This window comes from Triturus cristatus, chromosome 3_1, assembly GCF_964204655.1.
Source record: "Triturus cristatus chromosome 3_1, aTriCri1.1, whole genome shotgun sequence".
Lineage (NCBI taxonomy): Eukaryota > Metazoa > Chordata > Amphibia > Caudata > Salamandridae > Triturus > Triturus cristatus.
Genome location: NC_140583.1, coordinates 466,537,568 through 466,557,068, shown reverse-complemented (window position 1 = coordinate 466,557,068; position 19,501 = coordinate 466,537,568). Strand labels below are relative to the sequence as shown.

At 46.3% G+C, this 19,501-nt stretch overlaps 1 protein-coding gene across 1 annotated transcript in view; it reads right to left on the bottom strand.

Annotated features, from left to right (window-relative positions):
• The window catches only part of LOC146860421 (endophilin-A3-like), a 650,579-nt gene that overhangs the window by 317,759 nt on the left and 313,319 nt on the right, over positions 1-19,501 (bottom strand). Inside the window, exon 4 of the mRNA XM_085646346.1 lies at positions 12,479-12,582. Coding sequence (XP_085502472.1) covers positions 12,479-12,582 — 104 coding nt within the window. The remainder of the gene's footprint in view (positions 1-12,478; positions 12,583-19,501) is intronic.

Sequence of the window (19,501 nt, the reverse complement as noted above, 5' to 3'; positions counted from 1 at the left end):
GCTTTTTCCACTGTCGATGGGATCGCCAAGATCATTGTTGATGGCAACACCGATGATGTGGCGTGAAGAGGAATCTTCATCGAGGGAACAGCTGAGACTGTGGCTGTCGACGATGAGGTGGTTCATGAGGAAATCTTTGTTGATGTGGACAGCCTCAATGCTGCTGACGATGGTGTTATCACCACATCTGTCTTCAACAATGTGATCGCCTTTGTCACCTTGACCTTTGACATGGTGGAAGTCGCAAACGAGACAGTCAACGGTGTGCCTGATCCCGGAGAGTGAGGTTGTAGACGGTGAGTGCTTCGTCAATAGGGTCTTCAACAGACGGTCTTTACTTGTAGAGGACTCCTTGAAAGCAGTGTGAGATGCAGATGGTGGTGCAAAACCAGATCTCTGATGCGAGGAAGAAGGGCCAGGCAGTCCCTTTTTTGCTATTTTTTCCTCAGACGTTTTTCTGCTTTGAGACCTAGATTTTTCAGTGTCTCTGTAAGAAAAGGAGGCTTCTCCTCACATTCAGAGTCTGTATCCTTGGGAGCCTTCTTTCTCTGTAGCTCCAGAAGCAGTTTAGCCTCTCGGTCCTTTAGAGTTTTTCTGGAACAAGTACAGCAGTACTTGCATTCTCTAGGCTTATGATCTGGTTAAAGGCAATACAGACATTCTTTATGTGGATCCGCAGAGAAAAGTCTTGCAGGGCCTAAATAGCACTTTTTTATACTCAGACATTCTGAAAAAACAGCGAAACACACTTCCTAACTGAACCTCAGATAAAGAAATAAGTTGAGGAGATGAACTGGAAACTTCAAGTTCAAAAGGTAACAGTGAAATACTGTGACTGAGCAGAGCTCAGGGAGACTCTCTAACACACAACGGGGCATATTCTCAAGGATCTATCACCGAGTTATCGGCACTTTATCGCAGCCAAAGTCGCGATAAATTTATCACCCCATTCACAAGCTGGTGCAAACAGCCAATATCACCCGTTTACCTGCGATAGCAGCTGCAAAAAACATCGCCACAGATGAGCCCGGCAACTATTGCTAATGAGATGCAGAGTAGGCCTTCCTGAGCAAAAAGCCACGACAACACTACATAGCAACATTCTCAACGACCAGCCAGATCGGCGATAAGACCACAAAACAGGCGATAAGGCGGGTTAGCAGCAGGAAATTAACATCTGCTCTGACCTGGTGCAAAGTCGGACGACAACCTGCACCAGAAAAGGGAGCCCAGCCCATAGCCACACCTGAAGAACAACAGATGCCATGGAGCTACTCATGATGCAGCTCAGAGCCCCAACAGGGGCACAACACCCACCGCAACCACCACCAGACCCGCCAACCCCCCGACCGACCCTACTCCTCCGGACCACAACAGAGGCAGCGCAGACAAAGACAGCGGACCTTCAAGAAACACACCAGCCTCACAGACATAACACCAGAGAATGTCATTGCCCACTACAGACTCAAAAAGACAACCATCCTCCGCATTCTGAACATCATTGACTACAGGCTGACGGTACCAACACAGCGGACAACCAACATCCCACCTCAGACAAAGCTGCAAGATGTGCTGCACCTGTTGGCCTCTGGGATATTCCAACCAACAACCGCCATAGTTGGAAGAGTCTCACAGCCAGCCCTATCCAAGTTCCTCACCCCTGCCCTGGATGCCATCATCAGCTTGGTACCCCAGTACCTATACTTCCCCCACACTGCGCAGGAACAGCTGGAGACCAAGCACGGCTTCTACGCCAAAGCTGGATTCCCGTACGTGTTGGGGCAATTGACTGCACACGTCCTACTTGTGCCCCCTGCCGACACTGCACACAATTACCGCAATAGAAAGCACACGCATTCCATCAATGTGCAGGCAGTAGTGGACCACCGGGGACTCTTCACCAATGTCGTCGGCAACTACCCAGGCAGTGTGCATGATTCATACATTTTCCAACAGTCCATCATCAACCGGCGCTTCCAGGATGGCACCTACAGAAATGCACTGCTCGTTAGTAAGTACCAAATGAATACACCACACACCTCAACTCCACAATCATGCAACTCACAACTCTGGGAATGCACACGTTACAAACTCACATACAACATGCCAAACAACATGCCCATCCACCATACACGGCAGCACAACGTACTGCGGTAACCTGGGCTAGACATGTACATGAGCCATCAATGGCATGGCACCTCAGCCACATAATAGCAGAATGTGGGGAGAGGTGGGAACCAGGCATGTGCGAAGGAGGCAAGTGACCCATGAATGAGAATGCACACAATGCCAAGTGTGGCATGGATGTGCTGGACAGACTGCAGTATGCAGACCACAGACATATCCATGTCAACATATACTGCTGGTGGTGGTAGTGTTGTGGACAGTGGACGCAACCATGTCACCCCAGCCAGTGGGGAAGATCTCGGAAATGTAGCTTGTTACGTCCCCCCTGTAAGGGTATGCGGAGTGGGCTGGCCTGGCGTACGCCAGGCTAGCATAGGGGTGTGAATAAAAAGCACGTTGCCCTGGGTGTGGTTCTCTTCCGGAATGGCCAACGTGTCTGCCAGGGCGGCGCCTCTCACCCCACCACGAGGTCAACGCCGTGTGCTGCGGTGCCTGCGCTCCTGTGCACCTGTTGCTGCCCAGGCCGCTGGTCCTCGAACCAGCATGTTTCCAAGAGGGCCCACCACGTGCCGTTGCAAGCTCCAAGCCCGAGGCCTGTGACCTTGACAGCCTCCTGAGACTATCACAGCCTACGCGAGCAAGGCCCGCAGTACTCATTTCTTGTTGACGTACTCCACTGGCATACACAGCGGACAAGTAGGTCACACATTTGGAACTGAGTCTTGATTACACAATGGCAGAATACATATTTTATGGCTGAGTTTATGTCACTATACTCTTTCGATGTGGTGACACCAACTCTGTGCACAGCATTCCGACCACACGTGTCTGTGGGCCCTTGCTGACTTCTAAATCAAAAACACATAAGCTCCACTCTGTGTGGAGGAGGGAACAAGAGGCGCAGGGTTTTAGGAGCTAGCAGCCTCCAACAATGAATGTTTAATCACAAAAGAGCTGCTCCTAAAGTGGTAACCACTATAAGGTTTGAGTTATATTGTGAGTGGGGACATCTCACAAAAAGTAACGGACTGGTCTCACACACCACCTGGTGTCATGCTTCATCATTGACCAGTCCTCGCCCTCTGGAACCTTGGTTTGCTAGAGGGCGGGCATACACCTGATGACAGGGATGCACTTCTAAACTAAGTGGGGGCCCGTGTATAAGTGAGTGAGGTTAAAAATCATTATAGTTATCCTCATTGTGTTTTTAATGTGAAAGGTAACTATATGATGCTAAAAGCAAGTGACGGTATGTGGGGGAATTAGTGTCCCCTAACCGTTGTGTTTAGAGGTGCTGACTTCTGCCTTCGGCCTACACTGCGGTCCAGCAGGCCTCACACCAATCCAATATAGTCCGTACCAGGCAGGACACGGCATCGTCACAGGGTGCACACCCGCTCAGCTCTGTTGCCTCCACCTCCGTCAACCAGATATCTTCTCCACATGTCATTTCAATGCCGTGTGTTAGAGATCCAGGAGGAGCTGGCTGCACGGCGGTTGACCCACGCTGACCGCTGCCTCTGGCCTACACTGCGGTCGAGTAGGTCACACATTTGGAACTGAGTCTTGATTTCGTCATGGCAGAGTTCATATCACAGTACACAAGGAGAGGAGTAAGAGGAAGAACCGGTTCAGTCCGGAGGACAAAAGAATTTCCGTTATGCAAGCCGACGACACATGGCTGTGGGACACTGCTGACCGCTGCCTTCGGCACACACTGCGGTCGAGTAGGTCACACAATTGCAACTGAGTCCTGATCTCATCATGGCAGAGTTCATATCATTCTACAGGCCTCATCGTAGACTGCATCCCCTTCCAGCTCTGGTGCCACTGACTCTGTGCCACGGGAGTCATGGGCACTCTCTGGATGAACTTTGGTGACGTCTGAGTCTATGGCCTGGGGGTTGTCTTCATCATCATATGGCTGATACTGACATGGTGGGAAAAAGGAGACTGTAGCATTCAACTCCTCCATATTGCCTGTTTCTGCTTGCTTCTGCCCTCTGAATCATGTCTTTGATGGACACCTTCCACTGTCCCCTGTAACACTCCGCGACATTCTCCTTGGACATCAACGAGGACCCGCTCAGCTCTCGTAGCCCTACCACAGTGCATCGCAAGTCACCGTACCGTGGCGATGTGCTTGTGCCGGCCGCAGTGCATCCGGGGCCACTAACTCTGTGCAGCTCAAGTCATGAACCCGTGCTGTTTGTACTTTGAACTTCTGATTGTCTGATCACTGTTGTAGTTGTTGCCAGCACCAACCAACCCCTGAGGGGTGGCTTACACACTACCCAACAACCATCCAGCACAGGCGTCACAGGACGTGTGACCCTGGCAATAAAAGGTGCCGAGCGCACGTGCCCGTAGCCAGTTCCACAAATTATCTCAGTGTGTCTGTGTAGTCATTATGTATGCATGAGGGCCCTGGGCCATACCACATTAAAATGTGCTGTGTACAGCGGGCGCAACCTTGTCACCTCAGGCAGTGGTGTAGACCTGGGACATGTAGCTGTGTTGGACCTCCCTGTGAGCGTGAGGGAGTGGACCGGCGTACGGCAGTACGGCGTAGGGGTGTGGTCATTCAACACATGGCTCTGGGCGTGGTTACGTTTAGGCCTTGCCAAGGAAGTAACTAATGCGTGTGTCTCTGGTGTAGTGTCGGCGCCACCCGTCACGTAATATACAATGGTGCTATGTAGCATGCCCCCGGAGTGCGGGCTCGGCCGAGGGTTAAATGAGGATGCACAAGCCCACTCGAAGTCAGGGATCAGACATGCCAACTGTTGTGTGTGTCACTATTTCAGCAGCATAAGCCAAAGGTCTACCCTCAACCGAATGGCGAGTTCAGCCACGCATGAACTCATCTGTGTCCGCCCTGTCCTTACCATAGGCCTACACACACGTGGCTGCCCACCTTCAGCGCACAACATCACTGTGTCGTTGTCAGGCTTGTGAACATGCACAGACAGGCATTAATGTGGTGTGCCGTAGGGGTGCAAGTGATGCAACCACGCTGCGCACACCAGTGAATAGGCTCGGGGGCAGGGAGGAGCAGCAGTGAGGCTACATAATACACATTGATGCCGCTCATTTGCAACAAGCAGTACATGTCATACAGGAATCACAAAGTCACACATATCACACACCAATGAACCAGTAAGCCTGCCACACATCATACAGAATCAACTATTGACTCATGTCTCTGCACTGTCACAGGTGACCAGGGATATGCACTCTGCGCTTGGATGATGACACCCCTCCGAGCCCCGAACTCACAGGCCCAGAGGCTGTACAATGCGGTCCACAAACGCACCAGGGGCATTGTGGAACACACATTTGGCGTGCTGAAGTCACGTTTCAGGTGCCTGGACGTCACAGTTGGAAGGCTCTTGTACAGCCCAGACATCGTGTGCAAAATGATCGTTGCATGTTGTGTGTTGCCCCATGGATACAAGTGCCAGATGCACAGGACGATGATGATGAAGATGAGGCAGGTGGACCACACCCCACTGCAGCCGCAGCAGGAAAAACCAGTAGGAACACCATCATTGACATTTTCTTCATATGAGCACGTCACATTGTGACAGTCCTTAGCAATAATGGGACAGTACAAAATGACCACAGGCACAGCATGTGCAAATAACTGCATTCCAAAATCACATTCCCTGAGTGCATGTCACTCATCTGTACGGGCACATCACTCAGACAAGAGTGAGTGCGACATGTAGTGCTAAAAATGTTATGATTCGTTCATGGACGGTGGGTGTGTCACCTCTGTGCAGGGAGGCTGTTTAGGGTGTCACGTATTCGAACTGCCGATTCTGTGTGTCACAGTTAGTAGGGCATCCCACTCTTCGGCGTTTGACATGTGTCCAAAATCATTCCATTTTGGCTGCCATTTGTGACCTACAGGTGACAACAGGGCTCCTTTTGGGGTCAGATATGTACCACCATGATGCAGGGATGCCCCCTGTGACTCAAGTCCCACAACATGGGCAACATATACATAAGTGGGAGTAACTGTCCCTACATTCATCCACGCTTTCGTAATTGATTGATCATGGTCATGACACGTCTGTGTGCAGAAGGGGTTGCTTGTCCCTCTGCAATGTGAAGGGGAGATGCGGTTTCACAGCGTGTTCCATGCATGTTTCAGCATTGGCGCAGTTTACATGCAGACTGCATGTCAATGTACATTGTGACTGTGAGGAGATGCCTATTTGATGCGGGACAATGGTCATTTGTTCTACGTCACGGATGTGTGGTTGTGCTCGTAGATTGTCATCTCATCATTTTTTTACTCTGCTTTTATGGTGCATTTTCCCGCATGACGCGTGGGAATTGCAGGCCTATCGCTGGTTATAGCTGATTTTTTTGTATACTGATTGGCCTCATCGCTACTATTTTCGCGTTCGTGTTTTTTTGGCGTGGTATTAATTTTTAAAATGGTAATTTGACACGTTATCATGGGACTATCGCATGGTACCACCGTGTTGAGAATACCACGTTAACATAGAGTTGTTTTCCTGCTATAGACTGCGATGTGAAGAGTTGCGTTAAGCTAATTTTGCGATGGTTATCACACCTACTTGAGAGTATGACCCATCATGTGGTAAGAAATCTGAGGTATGGTGGCTCTGCAGGTGATGAGTGCTCCAGGGTCTCTGCTATGACTTGCTGAAGTTTGGGTGTATTAAATCAATGTGAATTGGCTACTAACTACTAGTGTTTTTTCAATGGAGTCTGATGCTAATGCTTTAACACTGCTTTTATTACTGTTACTGTGGAATTCTCACCATGACGACGGGGAAGATTCAAGAATGTGAATCTATAAAAAAAAATACAATATTGGGGAAATTAGAGTCCTTACTGGCAAGCTGATATTTGGTTCTAGGCACTGCTCCTGTTCATGCTACACTCAATCTGCTAATACACATGTACTTCAAATTCCAGTTAGAACAAATCTTACAAGCAGTAGTTGCGCAATTAAAGCATTGAAGCAAAATGAATTACAACAGGTAATGGAGTTGTCGTCACCGTGCACTTATGTATTAATGAGGGTTGTCTTAAGGCATTTTGGTGGCCTATACAAAGTTTATTCCTCTGGCCCACCCTTGTGTTATTCACACATGTAAAGTTTGTGCAGAGCCTCCTTTACTGAGTAGACAAAGAGTTAAGACTACCTAAATGCACTAATATTATGCTTTCAACTAAAATCAAATAAAAACAACTCTCAATCTGATTAGAAGCAAAAGACCATGAGTGAGCCAAGTGCCAATTGTATGGTTGCACTATAAAAGTAATCAATGTTATTATTATATTTGCAGCCGTATTAGTCCATTAAACTATGTAAGAGTGAGGTTTCTGCGAACCGCATCGCTTCTACTCTCCTCGTTGTCCCAATTTTATCCATTAAAGAAAGCAAACCACTGAGAGGTCAAGTGCCTTGTGCAGGGTGATACAATTTGGTCAAGTGTGGAAGCTAATTTTTGCCCACAGATTTCCTGGATTAACGGTCTGGAATTTAGTTGTGTGACCTGGTCTCATCCTTGCTTTAATTTTCCACCTATTTGGCAGTGCTAAGAGATGATTTTTCTTTCTAAAAATAATTTAGTATTCATTGTTTGTTTAATATCATTTGTTTCTCTTTTTGTAAACAGATTATTCTGGGGGGAAAACACACTGGACAGATAGTTTGCAATGCTAAATCTCATAATAAGCCAAGTTAGCACGTAAGAATCGGGTAAGGGATTTGAGATTAGGACAACAATGTAAACAACAGAGGCAGCTCAGGAGCGCAGTGACCCTGCCCCAGGCTAGACACGTTACATTCTTTTTCGGTCGAGCCTAGCGCAGTGCGCATGGGCTGCTCTAGGAAATCGGCCTGTTGGAATCACTTCAGCTTTTCCACAAGCTCCTACAAGCTCGTGCGTGTGGTGCTCACACGCTTTTGGCCTTTGCGTCTGGCTTTTGCACGCAATTGGCCAAAGGATGTCCCAGCTTTTCGGGAAATGTTTACTCCCAGAGCGTTTTGCTCTCGGGATCCAGCAGCGGCGGGCAGGGACCGTCTGTTTCGGGTCTGGTTTCATTTCCAGACCTTGCCGCTTTCATTAGAAGGAGGGTGCCCTCCACCCCACCTCCACAAGAGTGTGTGTCACTTTTGCGGCCGCGCTTGTTTTGTGATAATCACAGGTGCTGTTTACATGCAAACCCTGTGCTTGGATTCACACTAGAGCACACGCTGCATTCCCCCCCACACACAGTGCTGCTGTTGACACACCTCACTAAACACTACACCAGTTACAGGCACGCACCAACCCGGCTCGCGCTCCTGTCTTCCCTTTACTCCCACACTGTACATTTACAAATATTTCAACAGAGCACTGAAGAATTTGGCGAGGAGGGACGGCGTTATCAGAATTCTTGGGGGGATGGACAGGTGGAGAAAGCCAATAATCTTGTGGGGATGAGGTGGGAGAAATCAGTGGTAGCCAGGATTCTTGTGAGACTGTGGGGGTTGCCGAAATCCTCTGGGCCCTTGAGTCACGATCTTTACAAATGGCATTACTTCTCACCCGCTAACAGAGCAGAGACACAGAGAATATGTAACAGAACGGTGGACTGCAGAGGCGGTGGCTGCAGTGTGCGATCCTCTGCCTGTAATGTAGGTTGCCAAAGGGTAAACAGAAAAAGCTTAGAAGTCTCGAGGAGCAGAGAGGCTGCTAGTAGGCTTTCTAAGTTTCTATTCTAGTAGGAACTTCTTAGTTTAGTTATGGGTCCCAGCAACGTTTGATCTTCATTACTCAGCAATCCATACCTCCCCTTCGCTCACTGCCAGCCCCCTCTTCCTCTGCTCCCCCCTGCTTCCCTCACATTGTGACGTGCTTCCAGAGTCGCTCTTGCAATGCCTGCAAAAAGATAATAGCTTCCAAGGTATACAATGGGCTTTCTCTCTAGGGTGGCTTTCGCCACTTCCACTTCACCCCCTAGGTGTGTATGCCTTTCTCACCTTTACAAAACAATCTGCACATGTGCGTCTCTTTGTATGTACACATGTATTGCAGTCTGTATGTGAGCGCGTGTATTGTTGCCTTCAGTCTGTGTGTATTTTTGGGTTATGTGAGTGCGCCTCTGTGTGTGCCCGTGTGTGTGCCCGTCTGCGTGTAGAGTGTGATGCCTGACTGCGGTTGCATTTGTACTGGGAGTCGTGTGTATCTTGTTAGGTCTCGCTGAGCCCAGCCCATGTGCTGGCTCGGAGAGACATTTTCTATGTGAGTTTTGAAAGTGCTGCTGGCTGGCCTAGCGCTTGCGTTCACGCGATCGTGCACCCGCACAGCCGGCCGCCAGCAGCACTTTGAAAACTGTGCTTTAGCGTGTCATCGCGATCACTTTCGCTTACAGAGCAATTGTGATGACTTTCGCTTTTATGGCCGCGCTCCGTTACTTTTACTGCCGCGCGGCCAATGCTTGTTTTAATATTGATGAGGACCTTGCAGCTCAAAGCAGTGTTTTATTAAACCAGACCGCAACAAAACAAGCATTGACAAAGCAAAAAGGCTGACAGTGAACACCAGAGCAATTGACTTTGCTCATGCTTGTTTATTTTCGGCATGTACAAACCTAAAACCTACATTAACCTTAAGTTCAAGCATCAGATCACCGAATGTGTTGATTTAAGCAGATCTCCCCTTTCTTTTTGGGAGTTTGACATTGTGTCCAACTGCACGCTTCACTTGTTATTGTTTTCGGTCTCAGAAGGGCTATTAAATACAGCATACATATGAGAAAACTCTGGATTCTCCAACAAAGTGTGTTGCTAGTTATAACCTCTGTATGTGGCTGGTGCATCCCATATTATTGCCAACGAACGGGATGTTTTTCAAACTCCAATTGTGTTCTTTATGGGTGCTGTGCACTCTTATCATTGTTACGAATTGCAGCCTTCAGTTGTTAATGGTTTGCTCTTTAGTGCTGATATTTTGATATCTTTTGTTTGTTTGCAGCTTTTTCTTTGGGTATCAGAGTCTTTTGTGGAAGAAAGTCCTTCTTCCGTTAAGGGGCTGTGCGTTTTTGCTACAGGGTTGACTAGACCTCCATTGCTTTTGTGAAGTTGAGACTGCCTAGAGGTTCCTGTTCTTGGGAACTATTGTGGAATCATAGCAGTAATGCCACAATATTTGAAGTCATTTGTTTTTCTCTTCAGTAGAGATGGGCGAGCGAACCAAGGCTCGAGCCAGATCCTGACTGGCTCAGCTCGAGCTGAAACAAGCCCAGCCTAAGGGCATGGCACTCATCAGAAAAACCGACTCATGTAGAGACGCCATGGAATGCTCAGAGTGCTCTGAGTGAATGATTTTTCAAGCAAAAATATGTCTTTCTTGAAGCACTTTAAGAGTGTCCTCAGTGAAGCCTGGGTCCAGACCCATTCAGAGGCTCCATTCTTTAGCCAGTAGTGCAGTTGCCGCGGCGTTGAGTCTCTGCAGAAGGCATGGTTAGTGCCCCCACCTTCCACCTTCTGTCCATGTTCTGTCCAGGTATCCAGTTCATCTAGCACAGTGTTACAGCCTACAACAAATGGAATCCTTTAGCAGTGCAGTGAGAAGGGTGTTCTGCATCCATGCTCCTTCGGGTACCCAACACAATAGCTGTCCGGTTACCACGGTGACAATTGCAACTTTAACAAGCATAGGCATAGCCAATAGGTCTCACATTTGGGACCTTATAAGTATTTAGTTATGCAGCACAATATCCTTGGTGCAACAACAACTGTTGCATGGCAAAACACTTATAAGGTCCCAAAGGCGAGACCTATTGCCTATGCCAATGCTTGTTAGTGTGTGTTTGTATGTGCTGTTAATTGTATCCTGTGTGCATGGAATAATATGTGACAGTGCTTCTACAGGGGCAGGAACAACCAGAGAACTGGATCGATAAAATTCCAATGCACCAATTAGTTTCAACAAATTCCCTATCAAAACAAAGGTGGTAAACTTCTTTATCTTTGGCTGCACGTGGCAGTTAAAAACCTAAAGGAGAAATAAAAACTTTGACGTAGATTCAAATCCTGCCTCGGTGCAGTATTTGGGAGAAACGTGCAGTGGCTCTGCGCCTTTGACTCTCACTTGTCAAACCTCGTTCCAGCTCCCCACTCTACCTCCCATGCTCTGTGCAGACATTTTATTCTAGTTGATCTGTGTCTCTATCTCTCAGTACAGCCCATTTTCCTGTCTCTCATTCACTTTCTCGTGTTCTCTTTCTAAGTGTCTCTTGCTCTCACTTCAAATCTCTATCCTCATCTCTCTCCTCTTTCTGTCTCTCTTACCTTACCCATCCCCTTGTCTTTTCATCCCACTCTAACCCTCTCTCTATCTCTCTTATTTAACCTACCCATTCTTCTCACACAATATCTCACTCCCTCTCTATTTATCTTTCATCTTATCCACCCTGTTGTCTTATATCTCCCCCTCTCTCTTTATCCCTTGTCTTACTCCTTCACCCAAGTCGCCCCATCTCTCCCTCCTTCTCTCTTTCTCTCTCACCTTAACTACTCACCTCTATGTCTTCATCTCTCTCCCCCCTTTCTCTCTTGCTTTCTCTCCTTACCCATTCACCCATGTTGCCCCATCTTGCTCTGTGCCCTTCAAATCTACCAGTGTATGCGGCTGCAGGTGACTGTGTTTCCAAATGTGTGTATGTCTGTCTGTGCATGCATGTTTCTATATTTCTGTGCTTGCTTGCACGTTTGTGTGTGTCTATCTGTGCATCTATGTTTATATTTAAGAGTTTTTTTTAAACGCACATAAAAGACCCAGGGGGTGGGTGAAAGTGCTTTACTAAGAAAAATATCTGCGACAATAACTACAGGCTGGGCAAAGATTAACCTCATTAGCACTTAAAAGGGGCCATCCAGGGTAGGGAAAACAGTTCTCTTTACCAGTACTGGCACTACATATCCAGCAATCGCCAACAATATTTGATTATGTCTACCATGGGTCTGAGACCTATTGTGACATCATTCACAGGCTGGCCATATAAGGTAACAAAAATGCTTATTACTTAGTATAACTTTTCAACATGCTGCAGCACAGCAGGTACACTGCTTTACAACATAGCCTAAACACATTGGCAAAAGCCAATAGGTCTGGCAAAACACTTATAAGGTCCCAAAGGCGATACCTATTGGCTATGCCAATGCTTGTTGTTGTTTGTGGTCTTATTCGACTTGTGCAAGGCACACTACAAACTTGAATTACTAAAGGTTAGTGCATGGTAAAAGGAACCATTTTTGTGTTTTATATGGATTTATCAATTGATTTGCCTGTATTTCTTCCAAGATGTGCAGTCTTACTGTTTTTGGAATCGTTCATGGAGATCTTCCAGGATTTTCGCGGACTGTTTATGGTAGTTTAGGATTGCTTCCATAAAAACTGCCAGCTGGCTAACTTGTTCAATCTGTAAAGAAAGTAGACATGTTTTGTGTTTTTATTAAGAATGTGTAGTAAAACAAAAAGGGCAACAAATCATTTTGCAGTAATAAGGTCCTGTCATGATTATTTATTCTGAGATGAAGCAGAATGCATCGATCTTTAATAAAACCTAGAAATGCTCATGCAAGGTCTGTTTTAAAAAAAGCAGGCTAATACATTCATGTGTGAGCAGATGTTAAACTTTGAATTCTTAGGCTCAATCAACAGCTCTGACTAAGTCCACTTGTGTCATCAGGAAGTTCAGTATCCTATATCACCCCCTTCCATTGCTGTCCAAGCTCCATAACACTTCACCACAAATCTTCTGTGTCCTTTAAGACTTCCTGCCATCCAAGACTTAGGGCCTGATTTAGAGTTCAGTGGATGGGTTACTCCATCAGAAACGTGACGGATATCCTGTCTGCTGTAATACAAGTGCCATAGGGTGTAATGTACGGCGGATGAGGTATCTGTTGTCAGGTCCTTAATCCCTAACTCTTAACACACCTATTGTACTCCCTCCTTTTCAAACACACACTCAGACATATATACAAAACTGATTTTTGTCAGTGTGAACCACCCCATCACAAGCTCTACTCTCAGCAATCTTCTCCTTATGACCTACCTATGCTCAGTTGCCCTATATAATCAACTGCAGCCTAGACCAGAAGCAACAACCATAGCTCTTTACATATCTATAGAACCTTGACCCAAGACCCTGCTTACAGCACTGTCACATGGCACAAAGTAGGAAGTTTCCTGCAAGCTAACACATGCTCAGCTCACCAGCCTGCTTCTCCCCACAATGTAACGTATCATCCCACCTATCCCAGGCCCAGAGCAGCCGCAGCTGATGGAAGCTGGTTTGGGCATGGCTAGGTATAGTGCAATACAATTAACATATTAAAAACATTAACAACAAAAATTGACCACCTTATAAATAAATATGCCTCACATCTTCCAATCATAGTAGGGGACATGAACACCAGGGAGCTGGGATACGTAACAAGGGATCTTTCAAACAAAATAGAATCGGCTCCTTTACAACGGCTTCTTTTCTCGCAAAAAATGGTTTCTGCCCACTCCACCAAAAAAGCGGCAGGCCCTCTCTGGCATCCTTTTCCCACCTTCAGGGATAAGTCAACAATCGATTACATCTTTATCTCTGAGAACCTGCTAACATAATTTAACGACTTTGAAGTGGGAAACAGGGAGAGTGATGACAGACCACTGAGGGTATCCCTTGACCTAAATGGGAAATCTTAAAAAAAAAGGGGGACCGTGGGAAACCTCAACTGGAGAAGAGCACCATGAAGTATTGAGCAGAATAAAATGGACCACAAATCTAGGTCCAAAACTCTTGGAGTTGATCACACACAAAGAGTTGAGCCAAACAGTTAGTAGTTTGGTATCTCCCTTGGAGCTCTGGAAAGCACTACTTGAGGAACTAAAAACTGTTCTCGGACGGGTCACTGGTAGCCCTTAGGCACAGGAATCCCATCCACAAAACCTTTCATTACAACTGAAACCATGGGCCCTAGCGCAAACCAAGCGGAGTCTTTCAAAGGCGTTGGAGGCGAGAAGAAAAGGAGCTACAACTCCCCACACACTGGAAATAAAAGTGCTTCGCAGGGAACAAAGGAAGAAAATATGGGAAATCCGACTAAAGAAAATCGAGGTAGAGTGTCTGAAAATATTTAACCTTCTCAAAGTAAAGGGTCACATCCAATTTTGGAGATATATCAGACAACAGAGCCACACCGGTCAGAGCAAGGAAAACGGGGTGGAAGCCTCCGAGTGGGTCAAATATGCAAAGCTACTGTATACAACACAGCAGAACATGACTGACACCCAAATACAACAACCCATAAAGATGGCAAAACGCCAGCTATCATCAACGTTGAGATAACCAACCTGATTTTAAAAAATGAGGTTAGACGGTGCACCGGGTCCCAATGGAGTTCCAGCGGCAGTGTTTAAAGTCACATACGGGTTCTGGGCGGATCAGCTAACACCACTTTTTAAGTATGCATTTGAAACTTCCACCGTTCCATCATCGTGGAAAAGCTCAATACTCTTCCCGATTCACAAAAAAGGGGACTGCAAAAAACCTGAAAAATATGGGCTTGTGGCTCTTTTAGACATAGAAGCAAAAGCATATGCCAGAGTTTTGCTGAAGGAACTAGAAACCTGGGTAAAAGATCACAATATTCTTCCATTCTTCCAAACTGGTTTCAGGCCCCAAAGCTCCACCATAGACAACATCCTAGCACTAGGACACTTGCCTCTTCGCGCGATCCAGCTATCGCAACCACCTTTGTTTTGCTGCTTCGTGGATTACAGTGCAGCTTTTGACCGAGTTGACCGCGGGAAGCTATGGGGAAAACTGGGGCATTCCTCAAAAGCTGTTAAAGGAAATAAATGCTCTCTACGAAGGGACCTGGATGCGTATTGAAACCAGCCAAACGTCAGTAACAACTAATGTTCCAACCAACAATGGCCTCAAACAAGGGTGCGTTCTTGCCCCTTTACTTTCAATATCTACACAGCCGACTTGGGTCAAGCCCTGAAGGGGGCAAATCTACTCATTCCAAAGCTGGGGAACGTGCGGCTCCAAATTCTCCAATATGCCGATTACCTTGTTTTCATGGATCACACTAGGACAGGCTTACAGAAAGCCTCAGAAGCGCTGCACAGATTTAATCAAAAGAATAACCTGCTTGGTAAATCAGGGGAAGACCAGGATAATAATCTTTGGGAATTACCATCGAAAGAAGACAGCTCAATGGCGTCTAGTTGACCTGCAAATCAGAACTTGCAAAAGCTATAATTATTCGGGTCTCAGGCTTTCGGAAGGAGCTAAACCGTCAGCACATTTGAAACATTTAAGAAACAAGGGGGCTGGTATCATCTGCAGCCCTGAAAAGTCTCAATCGAAGACTACACAGCGCGACTGCTGCACCTATCTTGAAAGTCTTAAGAGCAAAAGTAGTGCCCTCTATCAACTACGGCCACCTAATATTCCCTGGTGCCCTTACTAACTTCCTCATGAGCCACCAAATCTCGGTACACAAGAAAGTATTAGGCATCCGCAGACTGGCTAGGAGAGCAAGAGTAAGGCTGGAGCTGGGTCTTACTCGTCCGGACATTACCTGCTTAGGGGACACTTTAAAATATTATATTAGTATCCTGCGAGCTCCAGCAACATCTTTGAAAGCGCAAATTAAAACAATCTTCGAAGAAAGTGGATCCCCATGGCAGGTGCAGTTGACAGCAGCCATAAAATTGTTAGAAATTGATGTGCAAAACTTAGACAACTCAAACATTCCAGTAGCTGCATGGAAAAGAGCAGTGAACAGACAGGCCAAGAAAATATCTCATGAAAGAGATTTGGAAAGCTTACACCATCAAGCCAATTTCTCATCACTGGACGCCTCCTACATAGTGGGAACACCACAGCCTTATTTTGAGCAAGCACTGACAGTCCCAGCCCGAAAAAATCCACCTACATGAAACTTCTTGCATTGCCCATTGTGGACTTTAATCAAGGTTGGGGCCGGCAAGACAATTTAGCCGCATGTTGACTCTGTAATTACCATCAGAAATCCTGGCTCCATCTGGTGTGCTGTTGTCCTAAGTTAGCCAGTGAGAGGCACAGACTAGTTCTTCCTATCTGCAGAGCCCAGGGCCTTGTACGATGCAGAGAAGTCTCGGACTTGTGTTTCTCTTCTAATACAGCTCAAATAGTTGCGCGGCTGGGGAAATTTATAGAATCAATTCGAGCCGCACTGTCGCTGAAAATAGAGCCACAAAAAGAAACCAGTCGGCTAGCAAGCAAGAGAGTCTCGGACAAACCTCCCTTTTAAGTCTAATGCATTTGCACTTGTACTTTATAACTAGATTGTGATATTAGTTTTAAGGTTTTACGCCCTACCAGGTTGCAGAACATGCGTGGGATTTTAACTTTCTTTCTTTTAATATTGATAGTATATTGTAATGATTTTAAGTAATTGAACAATACAGGATACCCTGCCCTCTAAACCTGTTTGGGGCAGTCCCAGAGGGTCGCTTAGCTGGGGCCAAAGAAGTTATCAGACCCTCTGGCCACAAAATCATTGTTTTTTTAAAATAAGGTAGGCCTTTCTAAAATACCCCCTCTAGGGTGGGCCAGGGCCCGGGGAGGGGGGGGGGTCAATGGACTCTCGTCTTTTTTGGGGAGGGATGTGTCACACCCCTCCCTGAGCATTTGAGAGCCTGGGGACCTCCCCCCCAGGGGGGTTTTTCAACTGAAGGGGCAGGCATGCGCCCCCCCTTCTTTAGCCTCTTTAAGGCCCAGGGGACCGCATACCCTGCAGCCTGTATTTTTCAAGGGAAGGAAGCGTTGGGTCCCCTTCATGTAATTGTGTTTTGTGCCTTTCCAAGGTCCTTTGGTTGTCTTGCTATATGCTTGCGAAACTCCTTCAACCAGTAGCAAACCCCTTCAGGAACTTCGAGTGGGTTTTTCTTCCAGGTTCATGTATTATGATAGTATTATCACCCTAAAAGTACTGTTTTCTAGGAAATAATCACTTTTTAAAACATTTGTAAATATTGATTCCTTTTCAAGCTTTGCGTTCTCAGTGGAATATCACTAGAGTACTGCTAGACAAATTACATCCCCGTAGAAGACTTCTGATTGGTTCAAATCACTATCTTCCTTAATTTCCAGAAAGATCCCACACTTCCAAAATAAGTTTTGAAGGGTTAGATCTTCCAAAATAGTTTTGGAAGGGTGGGATTAATTAATTCCACAGTGTTGGCAGTTGCTGTGCTGAACCTGCTCCCTTTTATTTGACTTTATTTTTGTCTTTTGAAAAAACATTTGAAAGTGGCATCTGATGTGGAGAGAAATGTTCAGGTGGTGGAGAAGGAGAGGAGACTCAAGTTGCAAAAAACAGCCTTTAGTAAGGAATTTATTTACTATACCATCAGGTAGCAAAATGTTGTTACAACAATAGTATAATGCACAATCTGTCAGAAAAAAATCCCTTTATTTCAAAAATACCCCAAAAAATCACAAATAGTATAACAAGTTTAAAAATTTGCAAAACGTTTTTTGCCAGAACGCCTACTCTGGTTTATAAATAGGAAGATTTCATGTGGTTTGCTAGTGTGAATGTGTCTGTATGTGTGTGAGATGGTGTGTATGTCACAGTATCTGTGCGTGAGTATATGTGTGCTACTGTTTGTGAGTGGGGGTATTTCAATGAGTGTACATGTGTGTCTGAGTGTGTGGGTATCTGTGGGTGAGAGTGTGAAAGTGTGTGTGTTTTTGTGTATGAATGTGAATGTATGTGTGTAAGCCTCTCTAAGTAAGACTGTCAGTGTGTCTCTCTGTGGGTGTGTGTGTGGGGGGGTCTGGATATTTGACTCTGTGTGTGTGTTTGTATGTTGGTTTCACCCATACAGGTACATAGACAGGTACATAGACAACCAATCAGTCACACACACATCCATTCACGTACCCACTCACCAACTGATGCAGCCACTTAGATACCAAATGACAAACTGATACATTCACTCAACCAAGTCACTCATCTATATATTCACTCACACACTTAATCACGGAGTTATACAGTCGGTGACACACCCACTGAATCATCCATACAGGCACTCATATACCCACTGATTCATCAATACACCTTGGTATATATATTTAAAACTCATAAACTTTTAAAAAACCTTCACAGTCACTGGATGATGTCATCAGTGATGCTATCAGTGATGTCATTTGAGATGTCATCCGTGTTGTCATGAATGATGTCACCGACCATGTCATGAGTGATGTAATATGTGAGGTCATAAGCAGTACACAAAGTATAGTAATGTAACTTTTGTAATACCTTAGTATAAATGTTTAACACTCATAAACATTTAGAAATCACTCACAATCACTGGATGATGTCATGAGTGATGTCATGAGTGATGCAATATGTGAGGTCATAAGCAGTGCATTGCGGGGGCATAAGTTATAGTTAGCTCAGGTAACTATATCTGCTGAATTTCAATGGCTTTGTACGAGTGAAATCTGATCCTAACTATAACGTTTGTGTTTTTCAGTGAATTTCTATGTTTTTTTAAATGTTAAGTAAAATGGCCAACTGAATGCACAGTGGAGGGGGCCTGCCCTGGCATTGTGCTGCCCCCACCCAAGCTTGCTGGTCCTGCCCCCCTCCTCCTTGCCATCCACTGTCCAAGTCCATGACCCTGCTTCCTCATTACAGTCTTGTGTGGCCATTGCTCTGCCACTGCCCATCCCGCCGGCCCTAAACAGTTAACTTGCTGCCCCATCTACCTCCTTCTTACCCTCTGTTGTCTGAGTCCATGCACCAGCGCCCTCCCTCCTGCCCTGCATGGTTCGATGTGCTGCCACTGCCCTCCATGGTTCGATTTGCTGCCACTGCCTGCCCTTCAGCATCATGTCTGTTAGAACTGGGGGTCTCTAGTTGTCTGTGTGTATGCCATTATAGGCTCACAGTTGCCCTCCAAGGTGTTATGTGCTTTCACTGCCAATCCTGGCTGCCCTTCATTATCAGCTTGCTGCTCCTGCCTTGCTTCCTGTTTTCAATGAACAAATAATCAAAAGGAGGGACAAGGAGCGATATTTAAAGACGTCTTGCAACTATGCTCCTCCAAGGTCAATGTATAACAGACACAGAGAGGGCAGCTCCGCAAACAAATGAAAAAGTGGATCCTAATGAGTAGATCAAGAGTTTCGAGCAGTTGGTTCCCAGAGGATCTGAGTGATCAGATCAAAGCGCCCCCACAAACCTGGTAGGGTGTCATGCTTCATCATCGGGCACTCCTCTTCGGGCCAACACTGCAATGCCAGACGGGCTGCTCAAAGGGGGCTCTTTAGCGGCTTT